Source organism: Aulostomus chinensis, chromosome 18, assembly GCF_037954235.1.
Source record: "Aulostomus chinensis isolate RoL2024-O1b breed Wild chromosome 18, RoL_Achi_v1.0, whole genome shotgun sequence".
Lineage (NCBI taxonomy): Eukaryota > Metazoa > Chordata > Actinopteri > Syngnathiformes > Aulostomidae > Aulostomus > Aulostomus chinensis.
In genome coordinates this window covers 19,606,626-19,625,673 of record NC_141337.1, presented here as the reverse complement: position 1 = coordinate 19,625,673, position 19,048 = coordinate 19,606,626, and the positions used below count along the sequence as shown (strand labels likewise).

Sequence of the window (19,048 nt, the reverse complement as noted above, 5' to 3'; positions counted from 1 at the left end):
AATATATAACAATAATAGAACAAATGAAGAACAATAGAGCAAATCATCATTAACATCAAAACACTATAAAACTGTAAAAGTGTTTATAAATTGTTCTGTATTCTGAATTGAAATTGAATACGACTGACAATAATAACTGTGTTGCTTTAGTGAGGCTCTTCCAGCTTCTCTGTCCCACTCACACACTAGATGAACACGCCCCTCCCCCCTCTCATGCAGCTAATTCACACATTCCTCATGCAAATCAGGTTTCTGACTGGCCGGCAGAAGTAAAGAGAAGTAAACGATAGCATTAAAAACATAGCATAGCCTATAATTCATTGTTTGTCCATGAACACGTCACTCATAGCTCCATGTCTGGGTCCACTCCTGCAAAAAACTGCTCAATGTCTTCATGGTCGACCACAGGTTCCATTGTCTGAGTGTTCGAGGCGGACGACAGAAGCACCATTTCAGCTTCTTCCTCTGCCGAAAAATCACTTATTTTTATTTATTTACTTATTACTTAAGTTTATAAAAAGAAACTTCAGTCTCATTTTAGATTATAAATGTCTTGGCTGTATGTCAAGTGGTTCAATTCACTGCCAGGTATTTGATGGACTGGAGCTGGTCCCCCACCTCTACTCATGGTCTTTGTGGTGTTGAGCACAGGTGAATTTTCATCCCAGGTTGGGACCACTTTGCTGACAGCCTGCTGGTGCTGGGACAGAGCACTGGTGCCAGTCTGGAGAGCCAGCAGGGCCTCCTCATCTGAGTTTATACCCACAGACACAACACATGACTCTCTTCGTACGTTTGCACAAGCAGGATTCACAGAAAGGGCCACTGATGAAGTGAGTGGTATGAAGGAGAAGAAAAGTTTGATGTCAAAAATGAAGGAAGGACTGGTCAGTTTTCATCACTTCCTGGTGACCGGCAGCTCCAACCTCAAGTACTTGTCCTCTGCAGCAGGCGTTAACCTGAGCACAGGAACGGAGAAGGGCTTCACCTGGACAGACATAATACAACACACACACACACACACACACACACACACACACACACACACACACACACACACACACTCAAACAAACACACACACTCACTCAAACACAAACACACACACACACACACACACTCAAACACACTCACTCAAACAAACACACACACACACTCACTCAAACAAACACACACACTCAAACAAACACAAACAAACACACACTCACTCACTCAAACACACACACACTCAAACACACACTCACTCACTCAAACACACACACACTCACACACTCAAACACACTCACTCACTCAAACACACATGCACACACATTCAAACACACACGCGCACAACACACATTCAAACACATGCACACATACACACACACAAACTCACTCAAACACACTCACTCAAACAAACACACACACTCACTCACTCAAACAAACGCACACAAACAAACACACACACACTCAAACACACACTCACACAAACACACATTCACTCACTCAAACACACACACACACTCACTCAAACACACATGCAAACACATTCAAACACACACGCGCACATACACACATTCAGACACATGCACATACACACACACTCAAACAAACACACACTCAAACAAACACACACACTCACTCACTCAAACAAACACACACTCACTCACTCAAACACACACACACACACACACACTCAAACACACACTCACACAAACACACTCACTCACTCAAACACACACACTCACACATACACACACTGTGTTCCTCTTTTTTTCTTCTCTGCTATGTGTGTGTTTGAGTGTGTGTGTGCATGTGTGTTTGAGTGTGTGTGTGTGTTTGAGTGTGTGTGTGTGTGTGTGTGTGTGTGTGCTTTAAAAAAATGGGAGCTGTCTGGTACAGTGGGGGGAGCGACTTTTTGATTGATGACTAGAGAGAGACAGAGAGAGAGAGAGAGAGAGAAAGAGCGACAGACAGAGACAGAGAGAGACAGAGAACAAGAGCGACAGAGAGAGACAGAGACAGAGAGAGAGAAAGAGCGAGGGACAGAGTGAGCGAGAGACAGAGAGAGAGAAAGAGAGACAGAGAGAAAGAGCGACAGAGAGAGAGAGAGCAAGGGACAGAGTGAGCGAGAGACAGAGAGAGACTGAGAGAGAGAAAGAGCAACAGGAGAGACAGAGACAGAGAGACAGACGGAGAAAGAGAGAGAGAGACAGAGGGAGTTATTTATTTGCTAGACATGATGGTGTTCTGTGTTCATGAGTGTTCATTCAACTGATGTGTGTCTGTGGGTCTGGGATGATTCTCTTCTATCGGCTGTTTTAATAAAAGCACCTGATCTGCTTTGCTATCAATCTGCAACTTGACGGATGGAGAAAACGAAGCTGGGCTTCATCCAGTCGTGTCTCGGTGCCGGGTCAGCTGACCTGCAGCTCTCTCCTCATTTGTTACTTTCTTGTCAGGAGGAGGAGGAATAAACCCTGAACAGTGGACAAGCAGCAGTGAGAGAAGAGAAGCCTGGACACAGAGACGTTGCATCTGCACTCAACCAAGAAAGCCAAAACAAGTCCACACCACCGATGTGTCTGATGAAGGAGCGTCCGCGACTTGTTCCACCTCGTCTTCCTTCATCTAGAAACAATTGTTTGACTTCTTCTTCCTCTTCTTCTTGTAATGCGTGTATACAGTCGGCGAGTGTGCATGTGTGTTTGAGAGTTTAGCACTGCTTATACTCCCCTTTGTGTCTTGTCTCGTCACCAGTTTGTTGTTCCTGACTCACGTTCCAGCACTTTCTTTCAGAGCCACAGTCACAGCCTTGTTAAGAGCTGAACCTTGCTCACGTTTTGGACCTCTCTGCCTGGTTTGCCGTGTACTGACCTCTGCCTGGAAATAAAGCCTGCTTGTCTAACTCTCTTAGTCCTGCCTTTCTGTGTCCACGTTCATGACACAGAGACTCTTATATCAGGATGCTCTTTGTGGGCAGCTCCGCCTTCAACATGGTCATCCCCTCCAAACTTAGATTCAGATTCAGAAAACGTTGTTTATCGCCATGGGGAGCATTTAAGGGAGCAGAGACTGGTACAGTAGGTTACACAACACCACAACACAACAAAAACACAACATACCTTCGCTAAGGAAGTCCAAGGAAGTAGAAGAAGTAATAGTGCACAACAGATGAGTAGGCTAATCACATGAATGAATGAGAAGTACTTTGCAAATATTGTGGTCTGTGCAGGGTGAGTGGTGAATAGAATATAGATACAGGTGCTGGTCATAGGGCTAGAATATCATGAGAAAGTTGATTTTTGTCAGTAATTCATTCAATGAACGAGGGTTGGCAAGAGATTCGGACAAAATGCTGAACTGAGTTCCTCACCTGGATGTCTGACATCCAGCTTAGGCTCCAAAACCTTGAGAACCCAAAAAAACAGAACCAGTTATGTTTCAAGGGAATCTGAGTCCTTGTCTTGCTGCAAGTGTCCAACATCAGCTGCATTCTCAGAATCTTCCAGGGCGGGAGAGTGGGACAAGGACCTGGACCCATTAAAGTATAAACTCCTCTTCATTGTTTGGCAGTTTTCAACCACTCTGGTGGTATAGTGCAAACTGAACCATATTTACACCAGGACACCGATCCAGCACCCGGACTTATTCTGTGTTATCTGGTCCACTCCCTGTTGCTATATCATGAGGAGTTTATGATGTGATTTGGTTATGGTGTTGGTCCGCCACCGAGAGGACCCAGCACCTACTGAGGGGACCCAGCACCCACAGAGAGGACCCAGCACATACTGAGGGGACCCAGCACTGACAGGGAGGACCCTGCACCCACTGAGGGGACCCAGCACCCACAGAGAGGACCCAGCACATACTGAGGGGACCCAGCACCCACAGAGAGGACCCATCACCTACTGAGGGGACCCAGCACTCACAGAGAGGACCTAGCACCCACAGAGAGGACCAGGACTTATTGAAAGGACCCAGGACCTCATTGGAGTACCAGCACCTATTTCTTCTCTAGTCCTACATGGTAGTTTTTTCTGTAGCTGAGATCCTCACTCAAGCTTTACCTTTGGGCCCCAAACAGGTTTTGGACATCAAAGAAGGCAAAGCAAATTTAATTGTATAGCACATTTCATACACAGGGCAATTCAATGTTCTTTACATGAATAGATTAAAATACAGGAAAGAAAAAGAAAACATGAGTGTAAAATCAAATGAAAAGAAGAGAAAAGAAAAGAGAGAAAGACAGTGCAGACTATGAAGAGGCACACGAGAAAAGGAAAGCTTCAGCCTGGTTTTGAATATATCCACGCAAGCTAGCTTAGAAGCTAAAATCAAGCAGCTGATCTAATCAGGTCATTGTCGACCATTTTGTTTTCTATCTAAAGTTCCAGAGAAACTCATGCAGTCATAAATAAAAAAAAAAAAATCTGTACATTTGTCGAATGCATTTCCTGAGAAATGCATCAACCAAAACGTGTCCAGACACATTTGGAATATAACCCATCGACAGCATCCTTGGTGAAGAAATACAAAATATGGCTTTCAAGATGTTGCTCTTCGGTGGTAGCTTGATCAATTAAAGAGCAAAGAACAATGTGTATTCCTATGTCTAGTTACACTACTTGGTGGAGTACCTCAAGGTTCTGTTCTTGGGTTCCATTAGAACCTCCCCAGGCTCAGCAAACTTTAATCTGCTGATGACACTGATATTGTTGTTTCACGCTGATCCAAGAGGTAAATGAACAAAGTCAATCTCAATACAAAGACAAAACATTGTGTATTATATCGTGATATTTGTAGCAAAATAAAAAGTATATTTAAGAGAAACAAGTCTTTATTGACAACACTGCAAAAGCTCCCATGAAGTTCCCAGGAGTCACAAATAAATGAGAGACTAACATAAAATTTCAATCATTTGTAAACTATTGCTGAGTGGGATATTTATACAATCATCTAACTTCTCCCACGCAATTTCCAGTCTTTATTTTAATTTGAAACTATCTGTCATACATTGCGCTGTGGCTCCCTGCCTGGAGGAGACTACGCACAAATCTGCCTTGAGGACCAGCTCGTCTCAGCAGCTGCTGCCCTCTAGTGGCTGTTACAAGGGTGACCAGAGCAGAGGGTGCAGGTCAGGGTGGTCGGGTCAAACCAAGCTGACTCTCATCAGGGGATGTTTTCACTGGAGCCAAGACTGTGTTTAAAAACCAGAGCGTGAGCTTTTCTGACCCTAAAACTGACCAGACCATAAAAACAGCACTGGCATATCATAAATCAGCATGGTTTCTGCTATCAGGTAGAGTTTCTGATAACCAGAGCCTTGTCAGGACACAAAGGAAATATTCAATGGTCATATAAGATGTCCAGAACAAATGAGTCATTCAGTGATGGACCTGTACAGCGCAGCCGTTACAGAGCAGCGCTCAAAGAGCCAGTGACGGAGTGTTTCTCCAGGCACACTGTGACCCAGATAGCAGAGAGGATTTCACGCACTCGGGATCCCTCTAAATTAAAGACACTCGCTTCTCTTTCTTCTCACTCTCTTCTCCATCTCAGCAAGAACAGAGCGAGGGAGGATTGAAATGGTGTCCCCCCATCCCCTCTTCTTACTAAATCATCAAAAGGAGTTAAAATGCCAACAGACATAATGAGGTTGTGGAGTCTACACTCTCCCCACCCCCACGTCCTTGTCTCCAGCCTGCTTCCTCTCCATGCTAGCTAGCTCCTCTCCACTGGCAGGTGGTCTGTTGCTGGATTCCTGCTGAACAAGACCAGACGGAGTGGGGGGCCACATTCATTTAGTCCCTACCAGTCAATTTCGAACAGTGGAGCCTACATTACCCATCATGCAGCAAATAGCACTGTCTTCTTGTTGCCATCTAAAAGTAGTGATGTGAGATCAAATATCTGGGGGACACATTCATCTGTCACTTGTCTGGGGGACAGGTTCATGTGTCACTAGTCTGGGGGACAGGTTCATGTGTCACTCGTCTGGGGGACAGGTTCATGTGTCACTAGTCTGGGGGACAGGTTCATGTGTCACTAGTCTGGGGGACAGCTTCATATATCACTAGTCTGGGGGACATCTTCATATGTCACTAGTTTGGGGACACGTTCATGTGTCTCTAGTCTGGGGGACATCATATATTACTAGTTTGGGGACATGTTCATGTGTCACTAGTCTGGGGGACAGGTTCAAGTGTTACTTGTCATGGGAACAGGTTCAGGTCCAAGTCGCTTTCAACTCCACCATCGTGAAGGATCCAGGATTTCACTTTGGCACCTCATCTAGAGAAATACAGGGACCTGAGAAGACTAATAATGGACGATCCATCAAACAAGATGAAAGAGAGAGCTGTCTCACACACTCCCTCTCTCTCTCTCTCTCTCTCTCTCTCACACACACACACACACACACACACAAACACGCACACTTACACACATGTACACACCTACACACATGTACACACATACACACACACACACACACACACACACACACACACACACACAACAACCACAGCAGCAGCATCAAGAGCAGTAACACACCATGTTGGTGTATCAAAACACTGTATGGATCATGATGGTGTGATCATGTGACATGCCAGCAGTCATGGCCGCCGTCATGGTAAGTGGAGTTTCCAACAAGGACTCAGTCAGTTGCCACCCGCCAACTTCTCTATTCTCCCTCTTTTTTAATCCACTTTCGTCCTCCTTTCCCTTTATCAGCGTCTTCCTCTTCTCTCTCTTTTCATCCTCCTCTGCCTGCACTGCATGTGTGTTTCTGTGTGTGTGTGTGTGCATGTGACAGCTCATTCTTTCATCTCGTTTCTGATGAACTTTAATTCTCTTTTTACCTGCTTTAATAAAACTTCCTTGAACTGTTTACTTTGTTTCTGACGCCACCTTCAAGTCAAGGTCTCAGGTCTCCGGTAGGCAGGACACAGGTCTCAGGTAAGCAGGTCTCAGGTCTCAGGTCGGCAGGACATAAGGTCTCAAGTCTCAGGTCTGCAGGACACTGGACTCAGGACTCGAGTCTCAGGTTGGCAGGACACAGGTCTCAGGTAGGCAGGCCTCAGGTCTCAGGTCGGCAGGACATAAGGTCTCAAGTCTCAGGTCCACAGGACACAGATCTCAGGCTTCAGGTTGGCAGTACACAGGTCTCAGGTCTCAGGTCTGCAGGACACTTGACTCAGGACTCGAGTCTCAGGTCGGCAGGACACAGGTCTAAGGTCGCAAGTCTCAGGTCGGCTGGACACAGGTCTCAGGTCTTCAGGACACAAGTGTCCCATATCTCTGATGTGATTTAAGAGCTGTGGAAATTATCTCCAACTGGACTCTCAGAAAGTGCAGCCAGGTGGTGTCATAGCTCCAAAAAGACACAGTTGTCCCTCTTTGGTCAAACAGCTGGTGTAGCTCCGCCCATCACTGTGGCCATCTTGGTCTTTGCTGGAGGGGCAGTCAGGCAGCAACATACGGCTGAAGTAAGTAACCATCAGGTAATGGAGCCTAATGCTGCTCTGGCAGCTAGAGGGACTTTGCTCTAATAGGAGTTTGGGCTTCAGTTCAGTTTGAACCACTGAGTTAAACATTTGACCTCCAGCACGCAGGAGGAGGCTTTGGAACGGTCTCTCAGGAACCCTCATCAAAGAACCACTCATTCTCATGCACTCCTGTCGAGATGATGGGATGAAGCATGTGACCAACTGTGTGTTCACACCAAACGCAAATTCACGCATTCGCGTAAACAGTTTCCATACAAAGTCTATGCAAATGTGCGAATGATGTGAATTTTCCGTCGGGCAACGTGAATGGGGCGAATGACGCGAATTCGTGTGGTGAATTTTCACCATTCGCACAAGTTGAAAATATTCAACTTTACCGAAAAATTTGTGTTACAACAGCCAATCAGCGTTGAGGTTGTCCCGACGTCACGGCTGACTGTGAAGATGGAGGACAAGTTGATTGTGGGAACCTGGTCCTATATGACACTACGTGTCAAAATGACAAGAACCAGTTGAATAAGTTGGTGTCCATTCGTGAGATTCTGTCACTGATCCTAGCTAGCAAGTCGTTAAACTGGCCTGTCGTCATCCGAAAATACCGCTGGAAGCGGCAGTTATCCAGACGGAGCCCCTGGAGGAGCTTGAATCGCCGAGCGGTGAAATTCACCGAGCTGTGCTTGCCTCTAGATGGTGTTGTTAACCCAGATACGACGGCGTTTAGTTTGAATTTACACTCTGCAGCCATATGCTTGGTTCCCTTGCACCGATAACACTCTTGTCGTCGCTCTTTTAAATCCGTCAGCCCCCTGCGAGCCCTTCTTCGTCTTCATGAATTTCACTGACGCGCTTGGAATTTTCAAATCTTGCACATTCTTGTTTGCAGTCTCTACGGCTAAAGCTATGGACAGTGCTTTGTCGAAGGTTAATTCCATTTCAGACAGAAGGCGTCTTTGAAGACGCTCATCATTAATCCCACATACAATCCTAACCCTCAACATTTGCTTTAGTTTATCACCAGAGTTGCAATCTTGCGCCAAGCGGCGTAGCTCTGCTACATAATCAGACACAGACTCACTGGGTTTTCTGGTGCGTGAATCAAATTTATATCGCTGCACGATTTCACTAGGCTTCGGATGGTAGTGGTCTTTTAACAGTTTCACTAGATCCTCATAACTTTGGTCCTTCGGTTTCATTGGGCTAAGAAGGCTTCTCATCAAACTGTATGTAGTTGGCCCCACTACACTAATGAGCACAGCGCGTTGCCTCGCTGCATCAGTTATCTCACTGGCCGCAAAAAACTGTTCAAGTATTTCACAGTGTTCCTCCCACGTTTGGGCTTTAGCATCAAATGCCACTAGCGTGCCAATTGTTGTAGCCATTTTCACTTACTTCAGTTCCACATTAATTCCTAATCTCCCCTCACCGACAGGTCCAGTGCATCCAGGCTTCACAAACAATTTCCACTATGAGCATCCACCTTGATTCCAATCCGAAACTCCATTCGTGGTCATCAGTGTTCATCCTCGTTGCCAGAAAGATGTTGACATCTCCAAATGACCGAATGTCCACACAAGCATTCCCGTTTCGCGTTCTTTACTTTGCAGAGCTCAAGCAGTATACATCATACAGGCCACAGGTAGCAGATGCCAGTACAGTGAAAACTGGGTAAAATACAGCGTCTATTATATGTGGTAGTGCCAGCTGTTGACTAATCAAGGCAATCTCTGATTTCAGTACGCCATCTAGTGGGCAATAACCAATACACTCTAAGCATGTTCTATACGGATAGTAAAAAGAACACATTCAAATGTAGACTAATGGAAATCCAAATATACTAAGATATCACAAAGGGAATCAACAACTCATCCGTTTCTGTCATATATGCACCAACATCCAGGATTTCCACACAGCCACCAGTATTCTTTTTCACAGTCTACGCCCCAGAGGCTACTCCAAACGTTTCCTCCATACTATTTAAATCACCACATTGGCCTCACTCGCTCCCACTTATTCTTCCCTCTTTCCTCATCCTGCCAACCCCCTCTCCCACCCCAGGCCCTTGAACTTGGGCCTCCGATAAGTCCCTACCCTTACCTGAACTCACCCAATCAACACACCATAACACACCTCCATCAGTACAACTTAAACCCTTTGTCTCCAACTTTTACCACCAGATCACCGGGCTACACCGCATCATCAAGCACCATTTTTGCAGACTACAGTCCCAACACCCAGCTTTCCACAACCACCACATCATTTCAGCCTAGAGAAAACATAAGAGCCCCCAATCCATCCTCGTTAGATCCCAATTCATGGACCAGAGACCCACACCCCCATCTCAATAAAACCACCACTACAAGAACAGGAAATTCATCCACAACCCACATAGCAACACCACATTCCCCACCTTAGGCTCCTTTTCTATCTCCACCACCAACGTAATCTACATTATCACGTGCACACTTTGCAATAAACGCTACGTAAGAGAAACAAAACCCTCTACTCAACACTCGCCTATCACAACACTTACAGAACATTGGAGGAGGTCGACTCACCACCCCTCTAGTACAACACTTCAAACTACACCCCCCCACCCATCTTATCATAACCGTTCTAGAAAGCAACGACCGTTGGACCCATGAACAGAAGAAGAGAGCGGAGAAAATTTTGGATTCACAGGCTCGGGACCACCGTGCCCGGCGGACTAAATCACGACTGAAAGCTAACTGCATCCATCCTGCAATTTTGGGCCATGCGGATCCCATTTTATCATTACTGATAATCTGGCACAATGCTTACAGTCCTGAACTGCCCCACAGCAGAGTGGGGTTTGTTTCCATGCCAGGAGGGAAGGTGCAGCCAAAGAGTTTCTTCTTTTCTCCTTTTTCTCACCTCCCCCTTCCTCATTTCCCACTCTCCCCAATATTTGGAATTTTAGGAATAGAGGCAAGAGACCCTTTTATTTTTTGAACTGTTTTATGCATGGCGTGGTTTTATACTACTTTTATAGCACTTGTTTTTTAAATTTTGACTCTTACAAGCACTTACCTCTTCTTGCTCTGTTTTTAGGTCCAAATATATCCCCTTATCTTACCCAATTTCATTTCTTTTATTAACTCTTTTTTCACTTTTTAAGTTCAATCTTAATGACTTTATATCTACACCATTTTAGACTCATACTTTGAGCAACTCTTTTAAATGATCTTATTTATTACAATATATTTTTATATTTCTCTTAAAATTATGGATTTACACATTTAATTATTTATTTATTATCCTTTGCCCTATTTATTTATTACCTCTACCCCTTACCTAAATTCTATGCACCTCCCTATTGTGATCCATATGGCCATAACCAGGACGGGGCCAAGCCCCCCCCCCCCCGTTTTTTTCTCTTCTCTCTCCTCCTTTTCTAAATTTTTTTTTTTATTCCCCACTAAATTGAGTACAAAAATAACATGGCCCCGTACCTCTTGATAGAGAGGTACGGGGCCATGGTCCCTCTCTTTGCTCTGTCTCAATGTCCTGCCCAGGGATTGAACCCTGGTTCCCGCTACGAAGGATCACTACACTTCCCGCTACACTATACATCCTTGCAGATCAGCAGGCCAGTGCACATGAATTTAACACAAACCCATAACCCCAACCCTAACCCCAAACCTAACCTTAACCCCAACACCTAACCCAGACATAAAAAAAAAAAAATTGTTTTCTCATGGTGGGGGGCTCCACCACCCACATCTCCCCCCGAGGGACTATGAAACTTTAATCCCCTCCTCTCTTTTTTTTATATATATATGCACTGAATACAATGCCTCAAATCACCATTACAGCTTAGGACCTGTGAGTGACAAACCCAGGACGTTACCACCTGGGCAAGCATTGTGCGGACCCGGCTACAAATCCAGGCCTGTTCCCAACACCCAACTGGTTCCACCAGGAAGAACGGCCAACAACAAGCTACTCCTATACAACCAGCACACCGCCTTCAACAGCACAAGGATCACTGAGGCATCACTGAGGACATCCTTCACTCAACCTCAAGGTAGGAGCCGCCCCCCCCATGCTTTCTAATTACAGAGCTAGGTCTGCATATAGGAGCGGAGCTCTCAATGGCTCCAAATCAACACTTACACTCCCACATACATCTATCAACACACCACTACCACTAATGTCCATTTCTACACACACCCCCATTACATCCCACACCACACCAATCGCTCAACATCACCCCAACTATACCCGACCACTTACTCACCCCGTGATGAAGTTACCAGACAAACAGCAAAACATTACTTTAAACTAATCCAAGCTCTCCATCGTAAACATACGATGGATACAGCTCTCTCTACTTGCACCTTTCCACCTGGTATGCTCTGCCAAGTCACCCGTCTTACTGATTTTATTAAACCCTCCACACCCATCCCTGAAACATGCAACAAAATTCATAATAATACCAAACAGTGGATGCAGAACACAATTTCAGTCCTCCAACAACACTATATCACTACAATAAATACAACTGATTTCTCAAAGCACAACCCTCTGTCCCTCCAAATAGCCACTGGTTGGGCCCGGAAGCGATATGGCTCCAGGCTAACTGATAACACATTAGACACAGCTACACAACTTCTACAACCACCCCACCCATCTATTTCTGCCTGGTCAACTACACAACCCACCAAAAAGAGAACCAACAACCTACCTACAATACTGGAAGAAAACGAATTCCCTCCATTGCCTCAACCTGCAGCACCCCCGAGACTATCCATTTATCTCGGTCAACGTACAACCCTCTCTGAAGAAAAAAACAAAACATCAATCCAACACCAAACTCCTAACATCTACAAAAAAAACAAACCACACTCCAATCCAAACCTCAACCAAAACTTCCTTCACCCCTCCTCATCTATTCAACAACCACACCCACCTCTGACACTCAACAAACATTCAAACCACTCCGAAAAGGCCCCATTTGACCAAAACTTAACTCTACTGAAGACACTCGACCCTCCACAAGTCAAATTCCCCCCTTACAACAACCAGCTACCTCCTCCCCACAACCACAAAGAACTAGGAAAGTCACCACCCACCATCTTGCTAGACCCAGCAGAAAAACAGTAGATTGGTCATTCAAATGCCGCAAACCTATCCTAATACTCGGTGACTCCAATATAAGTTGCATCCCCGGCCACAAATACACAAATATACAGCTAGATAGTTACCCTGGAGCCAAAATTTACCACTTCTTGAGAATCTGTGAAAAAAAATAACCTCAACCCACCGCAAAAATTGTCGTTTTTGCGGTGGGTCTCAATAATAGGGAGCAAGAAGCTTACAAAACTTCACTGAAACAGCTCAGTTCCCTTTTCCGCACTGCCAGGACAGCCTTCCCCAATGCTGATATTTTTTTCCCATTATTAATTACTCTCCCCACCTCCCAATCATAGAACAAAACAATCTCAAACTAACCAATAACAACATCGCTACTCTTTTTCCCTTCCTCACTGAAATCCCTCATGATGAATTTAAAACAGAAAAAGAAAACATCCACTGGACCCTCATCACTGCCAAACTTATCTTCACCAACTGGTGCCAGCTTCTAAATTTAATATAAATCATGAATCCAAATTAATTCAACTTTTTCCCATGAAACAACAATCTTCCACCACACCTTTAAACACAATTTCAATAACATACAGACCCAACACCCAGCATTTACCAACCACAAAATCATTGCGGCCATAGAAGAAACCCCAACCTTCAAGCCATACTCACCAGATCCAAATACACAGACCATAGACCTTCCAAACTCACTTACCATCACCACTATAAACACAGGCAATACATTACAAATCCCCACACTCAAACAGAACACCCAACACTGGGTACCTTTTCTCTCCACACCTCCAACGTCATATACCTAATCACTTGTACACTCTGCCACAAAGGGTTAACCCTAACCCTAACCCTAACTATTACATTGGAGAAACCAAACACTCGATACACACCCGGCTATCTCAGCATCTTTACAACATTGGGGCAGGTTGTCTTGGCACCCCATTGGTCCAACATTTCCAAAAACACTCACCCACCCACTTAATAATAACTGGATTGGAAAACAATGACCAATGGTCTTGTGGGCAGAGAAAGAGAGCCGGAAAAATCTTGATACACAGACTGGGGACGATCACCCCAGGGGGACTTAATGATGGCTAGGGCCAACCAACTCTGTCCAAATACATGTTCATATAAAAGAATAAGAACAATCAAGAAAATTAAAAGACAATAAGATACCTAAGTAATCATAAATAAATAATTGCAAATTAAAACAATAATCATAAATTAAAACAAGTAACTCAGCTAAAAGCTAAGTTAAAAGGATATGTTTTGAGTTTGCCCTGAAAAGAATCAATAGATTCAGTGGCCCTGAGGCCCTCCGGCAGGGTGTTCCACAGGTGTGAGACATAATAATGGAATGAGGCTTCACCGAATGTTTTTGTTCTGACATTGGGAACAGCTAAAAGACCAGCACCAGAGGATCTAAGGGTCCCTGAGGGCCGATAGGGTAAAAAAAGTTCAGAAAGATAAGAGGGCCCAAGTCCATTAAGATACTTAAAAACAAGTAAGAGAACCTTAAAATTTATCCTGAAGTGCGCAGGGAGCCAATGCAGTGATTCTAAAACTGGTGTAATGTGCTCCCGCCTTCTGGTCTTTGTCAGCACATGAGCGGCTGAGTTCTGGAGCAGCTGGAGCTGGGTAATGCTCTTTTTAGGGAGACTATATGTCTATCACCTGACTACCTCCTCCAGTCAATGCAAGACATCATAGTCACACGATTGGGGGAGCAATTAACCATTTCCACCCAAACAGCATACTTATTCAGCATTTGGAGCCAGCTTGATTCATCCCCTGAGGAAGCAGTACAACTGCAAAATGTCGGGACCTTGCTCTCATGCGTAAGTCATCCTACTTTTTAGCTACATTATTTTCCCAATCCTCTCTTAAGATTTTGTTTCCTTTTAAAAAAAATCAAAACTAGTTCCCTTTCTTTCCAATTAAAGCTTCCTCAGGCCAGACAGACTCTCTGCTCTCCCCAAATCCTTGTTTTTCCCCCATCCTCTCCCATTGCAGCTCAGTAGGCCAGTGCACCATAAATTTATTAAAATTCTATGAAACCCAACCCCAACCCAGAAACCTAACCCTAACCCAAACCTCTAACCCTAAACACCTAACCCTAAACCCTAACCCCAACTCCTAACCCTAACCTTAACCAGTTATACAGATGTTATACAGCTGTCATGGGGCTCAGTTGTTGTTACATATATGTTATAAATATGTTATAAAGTTAGACAGATGTTTTAGGGTTCCATTACAGTTTTAAAGCATACAGAGGTCTTGTTGTTAACATTACATGTGGGCAGTATGTATAATCAATATACAATCATTAGGATATGTGTTGTGTAGTTTGTAATGTGGTGCACACTATGTTTGTGCCAGCTGTCATACGGTGAACCGTGTATGGTGGCCCCTGCGGGTCACTGATAGAGTCACCGTGTTCCTGCATCGACATACAACACACATGTTGGGTGGAACATTCGAACCAGCTCCATTTCCAATAAGAAGTGTTGGAACTGCACCAGGATCAATTTTTCAGACCAACTAACCATTCAAGGCACTTCTCTTGGCTCACAAAACAATCACAAGAACGGCTCCAGCCTACCTGGAATCCCTGATCCAGGTCTTCTCTCCTTCTCACCCACTACGCTCTGCATGCCAAAGACGCCTGGTGCTTCCAGCCCAGTGCTGCTCCAAATCTCTAGCCAGACTCTTCTCTTCTGTTGTTCCCAAATGGTGGAACGAACTACCGAACTCTGTGCATTCTGCTGAGTCCCTTTCTACTTTTAAGAGACAATTGAAGACTCAATTGTTCAGAGAGCACTGAGGCACTGAACCTGACTCTTCTCCTCTTTGTCCTGTGGGGTGGAATAAGTCAGAGGGTCCAAGACCCAGCACTTGGTGATTATGTAGCACTAACTGTGTTGTGTGATGTTGTATGTTTGTCCAAAAAAAAAAAAAAAAAAAGAGAGAGAGGGAGGGGGGGGGCGACACTTCTTCTGCCACTAGATGGCAGTACCTGTGACGAAATCACAACTGAAGCACTTTTGCGCTACTATGGGTTTTTCCTTAAGTGTGAATTCTTGCTTGTGTTGTACGTCGCTTTGGACAAAAGCGTCTGCTAAATTAAATTGTAGGATTGTAGAATTGTAGAACCAGAGTTCGACAGGATCCAAGCAGCGGGTGCAACTGTGCAGTGGCCATGGAGACAAGTTCACACGTGGCCACACCCTAAATCACCTCTGGACTGAGCCCCTCAAACTGTGGCTTTGCCTTCCTTCAACAAGTGGAATTCCATTATTTATGTTCAATTTAAATGACTCAGAAAAACTCAGAGTCTGTTTGACTTGTATGGACATGAGAGTCATTGATGATGTCAGGCATGACATCACTTCCTTCAACTGATGTCATCACACACTGGAAATTATGACAATTATCATCTCACTCACATTATTTCTGGTTATGGACACCACACACACACACGTGCACGCACACACACACGTGCACGCACACACACACACACACACACACACACACACACACACACACACACCCACACACACACACACACACAAATCCCCAAAGGTTCTCAGATGTATTCAAAATGTCTAACATGGCTCAACTATATATATCTTCAAAGACCCAGATTCCCTATGTAGGCAACACAGACACAGACACACACACACACACACACACACACACACACACACACACACACGCACACACACACACACACACACACACTATGTGGTACAGCCTGACAACACATCAGTACAACATGGAATGCAGCAAAACTGCGCAGGGACAACAAAGCTGTAAACTGGTATTGGGGTGAACGTTGAGTCCAATGCAGACACGCAATTAGTGATTGTTGTTTCTTCTGCTCTGTCTCACTTTCATTATTTCTGAGTGGCTCCCTTGAATTTTCTCTTTCTTCCTGCTCTCCAAATGCACCAGTAGAATTCCCACAATGCCAGTATGATGGAAACTGGGTCAAACATATACTGAGTCCACAACAACACAAGTTCCAGTGCGTCATTCAGCTCTCCCCAGCACGGTTGGTAGAGACGGGAGTTGCACGGCCTGGCGGTTGTGTTCCATACACACCGGCATGTGTCAGCATAGTGATGGCACGGTCATGGAACATCTTTGTCGGTGTTAGGACATGGTCAATGTTGGGTCATGTATTCAATGTTACAGTTTATTGTGGTTTGAAATATTATCTCACTTGTACAACTACTTTTATGTTACTTCCTAAATGACTGCTGAAGTATGACTAAAAACAAAAATGGAAGTTCAAAATATTCTTTCCTAGCGAAGGTGTTCATGGTGATGAATCTTCTATGGCTCTCTCTTTGATGTCAGTATTCACATTCACATTTGTTGTATTTGAACTCCATCACCCAGGACTCCTTTCACCTGACACTGCTTCCTGTAACAGCTGTGACTGGTTAAGAGGAGAGTTTGACATCTTACTGTAGTGGACTACAAATGTAACTCCATATTAAGTTACCATAGAAACAGTGTTCAGAATGGACAAAGCTTCACATTGTGGTATTTGAGTGTGTTTGTGTGTGTGTGTGTGTGTGTGTGTGTGTGTGTATGTGTTTGTGTGAATGCCTGTGTGTGTGTGAATGCGTGCGTGTGTGAGTGTGTGTGTGTGTGTGTGTGCGTGTGTGTGTGAGTGTGTGTGTGCATGCATGTGTGTGAGTGTGTGTTTGTGTGGGCATGTGTGTGAGTGTGTTTGTGTGTGTGTGCATGTGTGTGCGTGCATGTGTGTGTTTGTGTGCATGCATATGTGTGTGTGAGTGTGTGTGTATGCATGTGTGAGTGTGTTTGTGTGTTTGTTAGCATGCGTGTGTGTGAGTGTATGTGTGAGTGCATGCATGTGTGTGTTTGTGTGTTTGTTAGCATGCGTGTGTGTGAGTGTATGTGTGTGTGCATGCGTTTTTGTGTGTGTGTATGTGCATGCATGTGTTTGTGTGCATGTGTGTATGTGCATGCATGTGTTTGTGTGCATGTGTGTGAGTGTGTGTTTGTGTGGGCATGTGTGTGTGTGTTTGTGTGTGAGTGTGTGTTTGTGTGGGCGTGTGTGTGTGTGTGTGAGTGAGTGAGTGAGTAGAACCACGACAACAACAAAACCCTCTGAGGAAGACACCAGCGACACACCTCTGTGAAAATACCGGGGTTGCTCACACTCTCGTGCTCATTTCACATTAGAAAGTTCTTTCCAGACAATAATCCTGCTCCGCCTGATCTTCAGGAAAATGACATCCCGATGCAGCAGATTCTGATGGACCTCAATCCAAGTTGTTACACATCATGAGAACCCCGGTAGTCCAGGAGAAGATTAATTGTGAATATGATGTTCGTACATGTGAGCGTTGGAGCGTTGCGGCTGCAGCCAGAGATGTGTGACGCCTCAGAGGCTGAAGCAGTGACAGTTCTAGAGAACCTCATGTCTCACCTTTCTTATACCAAAGAATGTCCATTGGTGTTTTCTGTTTTATTGTTATGTTCATTATTGGTTTTGTTAGAAATTTTTGCTAATTTGTAGATGCAAATAAATACAAAGAAAACAAAATATTAACTTCATGTCTGCTCTCAAAATGTGAACACAGCTGTGGTTGTTTGATAGAACAGAGAACATTTCTATCAAAGTGTGTTTGTGTCACAAACACGAGCGCACATATGCACGCACATACATACATACACGGTGTTTCAGTCCACTGTTACACACACCTCACCTTCATCAGTAAATTGAAGACACTTTTACCAAAACAAACCCGCATAAACACAGTTTCTGAGGGCAGCAACTCTGTGTTGTTTTGGACTCAGAGCAGCATGAAAATAAGACAGAAGAGGGGATAGAGAGAGGAAGACACAGAGAGAGGAAGAGACAGAGACAGAGGGGGAGACAGAGAGAGAAGGAGACAGAGACAGAGAAGGAGAGGGAGACCCAGCCAACACTCGTCACTGACGGGCAGCAGCGGACTTGTGAACTGCTTCTCCAACAGCACCACACTCTTTGTGTTGCTGCAGTAACTCTGTTCCACTCCACTTCCCAAGTTCAGCAGCATGAACAGCCACACATACACACATACACACACACACATACACACACACACGCAGAGCAGGGATGTAGACAGACACTCACCTGCTGTAGGTACATGAAGGTGAGGGCAGCGCAGGAGGACAGCTGAGGGCAGGTATTCACGTTGGGTAACGCCACGCATGTTCCTCCCGGATGCTGCATCTTCCCTCCACAAGCTGACAACCCGACAACACACACACTCACACACACACACATACACACACACCTGATCTAAGCAAGGAGGAGAGGAGCAGAGCAAGCGAAGAATGAGAGCAAAAGAAAAGACCGCCGATGACGAGCAGTGGAGTGAGAGAGAGAGTAGGAAGATGGAGCTTGAGAGGAAACAGC

The 19,048-nt window shown here is 44.8% G+C and overlaps 1 protein-coding gene across 3 annotated transcripts in view; it reads right to left on the bottom strand.

Moving 5' to 3' along the window:
• Positions 1-19,042, bottom strand: part of rbfox1 (RNA binding fox-1 homolog 1) — a 138,650-nt gene extending 119,608 nt beyond the window's left edge. For all 3 annotated transcript variants that reach the window (XM_086186070.1, XM_086186071.1, XM_086186072.1), the window contains exon 1: positions 18,764-19,042. In XM_086186070.1, the coding sequence (XP_086042196.1) occupies positions 18,764-18,916 (153 nt within the window). In that variant the 5' untranslated portion in view covers positions 18,917-19,042. The remainder of the gene's footprint in view (positions 1-18,763) is intronic.
• Positions 19,043-19,048: the final 6 nt, after the last annotated feature.